The sequence below is a fragment of the Habropoda laboriosa genome, unplaced genomic scaffold (genome assembly GCF_001263275.1).
Source record: "Habropoda laboriosa isolate 0110345459 unplaced genomic scaffold, ASM126327v1 scaffold1329, whole genome shotgun sequence".
Taxonomy (NCBI): Eukaryota; Metazoa; Arthropoda; class Insecta; order Hymenoptera; family Apidae; genus Habropoda; species Habropoda laboriosa.
In genome coordinates this window covers 142,120-150,973 of record NW_017101431.1, presented here as the reverse complement: position 1 = coordinate 150,973, position 8,854 = coordinate 142,120, and the positions used below count along the sequence as shown (strand labels likewise).

The following is an 8,854-nucleotide window of genomic DNA, read 5'->3' as shown; positions in this document are numbered from 1 at the left end:
AAAGAATTTAGTTTTTACTTTGCAGGTTACCTGTAAAGTAGTTTATTTTATTTCAAGTGAATATAATAATTTTTAATTTTAAAATCAAAACTAATGCACAATTTTTTTATGTATTAAGTAACCATGCTTGCATTATATGGAAAAGATACCTTGATAATATAAAAAATAAGATATTACTTATGTAACTATCTTAATATTTATTAAGTATTTTCCATATACGAATTCAAATTAGAATATATATGTATAATATGTATTCTGATTAAGAAAATATTGGAAGACAATCATATTTATTAAATTCCTTAGTTAAACAATTTTGCAATTATAAACAAATAAAACTTGCTAATGACATATTCATTATATAAAGTTTCATTTGTGCCAATACATATTACAGTAATTCTTTTATGAATACAATTGATCAAAGCACTCAAATTACTAGAATTCAAATTTCAAATTCAAATATTTGTGTTTCTACGTAAATGTTCAAGTAAAAAGTATATTTTAATTATATGACAATATTGAAAAATATATTTATAGAATGCCAGTTTATTATTCATAACAAACAGCACCAATTTCAATATAAAAGTTTTGATCGGATTTTCCAATATCTCGTAAAGCCACATCAATTATAGGTAACCTTACAGGTTTATCAGTTTGATATGAAACTACTGTTTTACCCCATTCTCCATTGTGTAACTGTAAAAGAAATCAAGTGTTGTAATGAAGTACTGTAATGAAGTGCTATAATAATTTAATGTTGAAAGGATTTAATAACTAAAATCTCATAATTTAAAACTTACTCTGCATTCATCTGTTATCATTTCATATCTTAGTCGCTGATTTCCACGTGGTGTTAGTTCAACATCATTCCATGTTAACAGTTTCATACCTTTTCTATATGTCTTTCTTTCAGAATCAAAATATGCTACACTATTTTTACAGTGATATGTTATATTTTGATGGGCATGCTTTGATAGAAGTTGTAGGAATCCAATTTGATTACTATCTGCTTTATATGTAATCTGCATAGAATGAAAAAAATTTTAACTATATCATATATGTGAACAATTTATATAATATTAAAATAATTTGCCATATTGAATATTTATGTTAACATGTAAGTACAATAAAAAGTGTTACCTTTATTCCATCCTCTATTTCGCTTAACCAAGTTTCTGGTTGGTCAGTGATATGTTTAATTTCTGGAGAACGTACTGGGTTTGGTAATAAACATGTTGCACGTTTTTCAGTATCACAATGTACTAAAATTGCATCTCTTACATCACCTTCATTGGGATCAACCCAATATTCTCCTAAAATAGAAAAATATTTTTTAATGTTTTCATACAAACTAATATTGTTAAGCAAAATACTAAAACAAATTTTAATTATAATGTTAAATGTCATTTTTGAACTTGTAAACTAACCAGAAGGTTTGTTTGGGTAAGCACTGTAAAGATCTCTACAAGTTTTGGCTGGTGAATTCTTTTCACCATTTGGTTTGATAAATTTCTGAAATGATGATTTTAATTGTTTATATGCTTTCATAATAAGTTCTTGTCTTTCTTCTTCTGTCATTTCTTGACTAAACATTCTAGCTGGTTCATCACCAGCTAATGGATCTGGTCCTTTAGTTTGTCCTTGTCCTAATCACATAATAAAAGTTAATTATGTAATATTTAACATAGCTTAACAATAGTACTTCATGACAATATTTAATGCTACACTATTGTTATACTTACAGAAGTTATGATATTAGTTGCATATTTATTATTATGTAAAACACAAATCACAATTATTACAAAGAAAAAGTACAATAATTACCCAAAAGAGCAGCTAAAGAAGCAGCATCATATCCTAATCCAAGTTCACCAGGTGGACCTGGTGGACCTGGAGGACCAGGTGGTCCCGGTGAACCATGACGACCTTCATCACCTGAAGGACCTTTTGGTCCTGGATTACCAGTTAATCCAATTGGTCCAGGAGTGCCATCTCGTCCAGGAATACCTCTAGGTCCAGGTTCTCCATCTTTACCAGGTAGTCCAGGAAGTCCAGGAATTCCTTTCTCTCCTGATAGACCAGCAGGTCCTGGTAGACCTTGCAAACCAGTAAATCCTCTATGACCTTTCAAACCTTTCTGTCCTTCTTCGCCACGTTCACCTTTTGGGCCTTCTAGTCCCATAGGTCCTGGTTTTCCTCTAGGTCCCTAATTGTAAACATACTGTTATTTTATTTTTCATTTTATGTATTTTAAAATCATATTAACAACAAAAAAATAAATTAATAAAATCACTGTCACATATGCAGTATTAGTAAAAATGAGGAAACTAACTTGCTGTCCATCTACACCTTGTGGTCCTGTTTCTCCCTTTAAACCTCTTTCTCCAGCTGGTCCTGGAGGTCCTGCTTGTCCAAGTGGTCCCTAATTACCAGAGTATATATTTTTATACAATAATTTTCAATGTACGTTTTAATTGAAAAATATGTAAAATAACATATAACTATATCTTACGGGTAAACCTGGAGGACCAGATAATCCTGTTTGTCCAACTGCTCCAGGTGGCCCTTTATCTCCAGGGCGACCACCTATTCCAGGCGGTCCAGGTTTACCACTAGGTCCTTCTGCTCCAATTTCTCCTGGAGGCCCAGGAGGTCCAATTGGTCCTAGTTGTCCAGGTATTCCAGATGGACCTTCTGGTCCTGGTTTTCCAGGTACTCCAGATTCACCCTGCCATATTTTATCGATAAAAGTGTTTGTGAATTATAATTTAAAATTACGTGGTAATATAAAATTATTTTCTACCAATATAAAATTTCACAGTATACGGAAGTTTTGAAACACAAAAGTGTTAATGGGACTTACGGGTGCTCCTCTTATTCCTCTAGCACCTATTGGTCCAGATGAACCTGGCAAACCAGGTAAACCCCTTTCTCCAGGAGAGCCTTGAGGACCCTGTGGTCCAGGCATACCTGATGGTCCTTGAGAACCACTTTCACCTTTGCTTCCATCTGTACCGGGTACACCTGGATTTCCGATTGGTCCAGGATTTCCAGGTCGTCCTGTTTCTCCAACACTACCTTTAATACCTGGTAATCCAGATGGTCCTAATGGCCCTACTGCACCTGGGGGACCCTATAAAGGTTTTGTATTATGAACTTAAATTATATTATTGTTGAATTTTTTGTTTTATAGCATAGAGCATATATTTATAAGTAACGAAAAAAACGTTTAATGTATGTAAGTTAATCTATTTGTGTCATATGTAAAACATACTGCTATTCCAATTGTTCCCGGTAATCCAGGCGGTCCCATAATACCAGGTTCACCTCTAGCACCTGGTTCACCTCTTACTCCTTTAGATCCAGTCAATCCAATTAAGCCTTGTGGTCCAGCTTCACCAGGGCTACCTGTATTTAGAATTTATATTTAAAGTAATATTCTAATTGTTTTTATAATTGTCTTTCTAACAACTAAGATAATGATTTTGACATATTTTTCATGATTGTACTTATGTGTATATATATGTGTGTGTGTGTGTATTCGCTATTAATTATAAATTACCAGATGGACCAGGATTTCCTTGATCTCCTTTTAAACCTGGATAACCACGGTCACCCTTTAATCCTGGTAGACCAACGAGTCCTTGCGGGCCTGGAAAACCTTGTGATCCTTGTAATCCTTGCGGTCCTCTTTCTCCCGGGTTACCAGAAGCTCCAACTTCTCCCGGAGATCCAGGTAAACCAGGATCTCCTCGTTCTGCTGGTTCTCCTGGTGGTCCCGGCGAGCCAATTTGACCCTGTGGTCCACGTTCTCCAATCCGTCCTATAAGAAAATATTTTAATATTTTGTAATTATTTAAGATAACGAATATGTTACTTTTTCAAACATACAACCTGGGGGTCCTTCGGGACCAGGTGGGCCACTAGATCCTCTTTCTCCCTTTGGGCCTGATTCTCCTTGAACACCTCGTGGGCCTGGTAATCCTAATAATCCAGATGGTCCAGAAATTCCTCTATCTCCTTTTGGTCCAGGTAATTTTTTTTTGCTGGAAAGGAAAAAGTATTTTCCAAATTTGACATATACGAAAGTGAAGAAATGCTTACAGGAGGACCGTCTGGTCCTTGTGTTCCTGGTTCTCCTCTTGGTCCTAGTAATCCTTGCACTCCTGGTGTACCTCTATCACCTGGAAATCCTCGTTCACCCCTATTTCCAGGTATACCTGGCGTGCCAGGTGTTCCTTGAACACCCGGTTCGCCATCTTTTCCAGGACTTCCTGCATTACCAGTTGCACCTGGAAAACCCTAATTATATCAAATTATATAATAAAATAATATTTGTCCTTTGTGTATTACAGATAAGTATAAAATAGTTTTGTAAAGTACATTTAAAGTAAGAATTATTTTCAAATATCTACAACATACCTGGAAACCTCTAGGACCAGCAGGTCCCGGAGATCCCCGTTCACCATCTGCTCCAGATGGACCAGGTGCACCTTGCAGTCCTGGTACACCTTCTTTGCCTGTATCGCCCCTAGGACCAGGTGGCCCAGGATTTCCTGGTTCTCCAGCTTTGCCAGATTCTCCCTTTTAATAAATATAATAAATTTTTAGTGGGCACATATTTTTCGAAGCGTAACCTTAAAGGGAAAGATAATGCAAAGATAATTATTAGTACCGGATATCCCTTTTCTCCCATAAGTCCTAATGGACCAGGTAAGCCTTGTATTCCAGTTGGTCCTTGTTCACCAGGTTTTCCATCAGCACCTTGAATTCCTCGTTCTCCTGGGTTACCGGGTTTTCCAGGAGCACCAGGACGACCCATTAAGCCTCGTACACCCTACAATATTAAATTACAAATTTCCTACTGCGTAAAATTGTAAACAGAATGTCAATAGAATGTAAAATAATGCATAACATCTTCATTTTATATATTATCCTATTATTATGTTATTATAAAAAAAATCTGGGTTTATAATTAGATTCTCCTGATAAAATAGTATTTTACTCAATTAAACTGTATTGAATGCTTCAAAGACTAGTACTCAAATTTTATACGTTCTTAGTTTTCTTAAATAAACTATAGCTTTCCTCACATTTACAAGTTATCTTAAAATACTACGCAGATGAAAGTGTATTATTCTATCATAAAAAATATAATCAATTATTTACTTCTTTAGAGTAAGCCAGCTAGACGGTAAATAGGATTAAATTCATTGTGACTTGTTATACAAAAAATTCTAAAGTGCAGTTTCCTTCATTATTACTTAGTTTCATAGATGTAAATATTCCATTAAAAATCATTATGTGTTTGTTAATAGAAACCTGCAGTCCAGGTGATCCTGGGCGACCGGGATCTCCTGTAGTGCCTTTTGGTCCAATAGGACCTATTGGTCCACGATCTCCAGACTGACCTAATAATAGTAATATATCCTATCATTTTTATTTTTACACATATTAATATTATTTGTTATAATATTACAAATAGAGATTTCTAGAATATTCTGATAAAATTTGTTATCAATACATTTGTATGGATATCGAAAACCTAAACAAACGAAATTCACGTAACTGTATTGAATAACGTTAATTTAATCAAAAAAGAAATAATATAATGTATATAATGTTTAATTTTAATGGAGTTATGTTTTTTCAAAATAAACGGCTTAAAATCGCAGAAGAGTTCTCGTACATTAATTTTAATTGGCAATTATAACGAATTGTAACAATACACGTACCTTTCGGTCCCAAAGGCCCATCTGGTCCCGGAAGACCTGATGCACCCGGTGCTCCACGTTCTCCAGTAGGACCGGGTGTACCAATAGGACCCCGCATTCCTCTTTTCCCTCGTTTTCCTTCATTCCCGATTGGACCAGGTGTACCACGTGGTCCTGATGTTCCTGTATCACCTTTTCCTCCGCTGTCGCCTTTATATCCTCTTTCACCAGGAAGTCCCTGTAAATTATGATCGCAAAATTTCACAAGATTCGATGTGAGATAGTGGAATGTTATAAACCACGAAAAGGAAAATAAAGTAAATATTTACGGGCATTCCTTTCGCTCCTGGAATACCAGGATTTCCGGGTATTCCCGGTTGTCCGCGTGCTCCTGGAAAACCGGTTGCACCTGCTAAACCAGATGCTCCCGTGCTTCCTTTTTCTCCAGGTATCCCATCTTTTCCCTGCGGACCTCGTGGACCAGATTCACCAGGTTGTCCAGGGCGACCAGTTTCCCCTGTGCAATACAAGGGAAAGTAAATAAAATATATTTTATTTCTTTACAAAATACCAAGCATCACGATAAAGTACCTCGAGGGCCTTGCAACCCTTGACTTCCCTTTGTCCCTTGAGCTCCTTGATCTCCTTTTATACCAGGACTGCCAGGAAAACCTGGTGGTCCTGGTTTACCTACCGCTCCCTATAAAAATTCTATGCTTTATACCGTACGATTCTTGTATGCAGAGTTTTTGTTAGTTTACTTACAGGTTGTCCAGGAGAACCTGATATTCCATCCACTCCTCTAATTCCTGGAGGTCCTGATGGGCCCTCCCTGCCTCTTTCACCACGTGGACCTGCAGGACCCTAGATAATAAATCAATTTTTGATCAATTACCTGTTTCAGAATAATTAAAGAACAACAGTAAGATTTATGAAATTTTGTGTAGTTTATGTTAATATTAATATTTAATATTTACCATGGGACCCACGTGGCCCATTGGACCAGGACCACCCATGGATCCTTTTTCACCAAATACACCTTGTTCTCCTTTCGCTCCATCTAAACCTGGAAAACCTTGGACCAACTGGTCCAACTGATCCTGGAGGACCGGGTTCTCCATCTTCACCAGTGTTACCCTATAAACAGTATACATTTTTTCGTGCGAAATATGCTACTTTAAACCGTCTTTGTGTGAAGAAATGTAAATAATGTTACTAATAAATAATGAGAACTGAGAAAATCTCATAGTAAAATAATGTGCTATGACATTCACGCGAATCAAGTAAAAGGTTTAAATTAATTGAATACATTAACTAACAAGATTACTAAATATGAACTATATAGAGGTATTAGCAACAGCGTTTAATTCGCTGGGTATAGAACAAGCGCAGATTGACTGCAATTTTCTGGTTCTGGATTTGATAAGTTCAGTGTCTAGTATTGCAGCGGCAAATTCTACCATTTTCGATTATTAGCTAATTTCTGCAATTTTAAGTTGATACTTTTTTTGAAATAAGTAAACTCTAAAACACTTTTAGCATATTTCTGTATCGATTCTGTGTATATAAAAGTATGTGACCTCAAGCTACTTAAATAGTTAGATTATTTCAAGCAAAAATGTTATATGATGCATTGCATAAAAATTGACGCGTCAATAATTAATTAGTACGAGTTATATTTCGTTCAATTGTTAATAAATACTTGACTATAATTACGAGGATTACTTAAAGAGGATTAAATTGTTACTTACATCTTTCCCAGATAAACCAGGTAATCCTCGTGGACCTGATAAACCTGGAGGACCGGGAGATCCAGGTTCTCCAGGCTCTCCTCGTACTCCTTGAAATCCCTGTGGTCCAGGCGGACCAGGTGGACCTATTGTAAATGGTAAAATGTGCAATAAGCCGTGTAACAGTCAATAGTAAGAATAAAAATAACTGATAAGTCAGGAAATATTACCTGGTGCACCACGTGGGCCAACAGGACCTACTTGTGTTTGTAAATATGCATCTGGACCATACAAAGGTGCTGCTGCTCCTGTTGGCCCCTTATCTTGATTTGCTTGCGATAAAGCCAATTGTTGATAATACATCGATACCTGTTAATATTAATTCATTGCTACATTATAAACAAATTTTTTCGTACCACCTTAGCTACACTTCGTTCAAAATAAGAATAACCTCGCTCTCGGACCGATTCTCGTCCGTTCTGCGCATAGACAGAGAGCGTAGCAGAGGGTAAGACGGAGAAAAGCGTAGGCGGTTAAATGGGGGTTTGGACGTTCTAGTGGTTCTAGCCCTGCCTTAGACACGTTCCATGCGCGAAGCGAGGTTACTCTTATTTTGAACGGACAGTAGAGAAGATAATTAGGCGCCCCATCCTGTACATTTTATAACATTTGATGAATTTTATTCCCTCACACTAAACCCTATATCCACTGATAATTTGAATCGTGTAATAAAATATAAATAGAAGTTAAATGTTAACGAATACTTGCATCAGGCACAGGACCTGGTGGTCCCGGAGGTCCGGGAATCCCTGGAGTTCCTGGTTGTCCTGGAAATCCCGCATCACCTGGACGGCCACTGTCTCCGGGCCGACCTTGTTCGCCCTAATTTATAATACGGAATGAAAAGTCTTATTACAGTATTATTGCTACGTTTATTTCTTCATCAATTTTTCTTTTTTTTTTTTTTGTACAATGCAGTTGATATTAGTACTGTTAAAAATGTAATATAAAATGGTTGAAAATTAAAATGTTACACCGTCTTCTCGTTATTATACATACTCTGGGTCCAGGAATTGCAACTGCATTCACCTGATTACTTTCGCCAGGTACGATTTCTGTCGGTGACTAGGAATAGAAGTAAATTACATTTATTATCTCATATATTTGTAAATGTCTATTTATTTGTTATGTAGCTTCATTGTTACGTTTAATACATACTGAATGATCTCGTTCTGGAGTTGTGTGTAGTTCATCTGGTAAATGAAAAATGTATATGTATGTGTTAAATTATATTATACAATGTATTATTAATTTAACACACTATATCAAATGTATTTGCAATAAATAAACCACAGATTCTTATGCAGAATGTATGTTTTCATGAAGTAAAGAGGAACATGTAAAATTTAGAAA

General features: G+C 35.9%; 1 protein-coding gene across 1 annotated transcript in view; it reads right to left on the bottom strand.

Annotated features, from left to right (window-relative positions):
- Positions 1-546: 546 nt before the first annotated feature.
- LOC108578160 (collagen alpha-1(I) chain-like) overlaps positions 547-8,854 on the bottom strand; it is a 13,146-nt gene continuing 4,838 nt past the window's right edge. Inside the window, 26 exon segments of the mRNA XM_017941441.1 lie at positions 547-693; positions 798-1,019; positions 1,138-1,310; positions 1,425-1,643; positions 1,822-2,203; positions 2,330-2,419; positions 2,510-2,725; positions 2,861-3,130; positions 3,272-3,405; positions 3,560-3,820; positions 3,892-4,043; positions 4,082-4,299; positions 4,420-4,581; positions 4,673-4,834; positions 5,320-5,408; positions 5,733-5,949; positions 6,041-6,228; positions 6,303-6,411; positions 6,477-6,575; positions 6,689-6,789; positions 6,791-6,848; positions 7,463-7,587; positions 7,672-7,810; positions 8,210-8,323; positions 8,501-8,566; positions 8,660-8,694. Coding sequence (XP_017796930.1) covers positions 547-693; positions 798-1,019; positions 1,138-1,310; positions 1,425-1,643; positions 1,822-2,203; positions 2,330-2,419; positions 2,510-2,725; positions 2,861-3,130; positions 3,272-3,405; positions 3,560-3,820; positions 3,892-4,043; positions 4,082-4,299; positions 4,420-4,581; positions 4,673-4,834; positions 5,320-5,408; positions 5,733-5,949; positions 6,041-6,228; positions 6,303-6,411; positions 6,477-6,575; positions 6,689-6,789; positions 6,791-6,848; positions 7,463-7,587; positions 7,672-7,810; positions 8,210-8,323; positions 8,501-8,566; positions 8,660-8,694 — 4,148 coding nt within the window.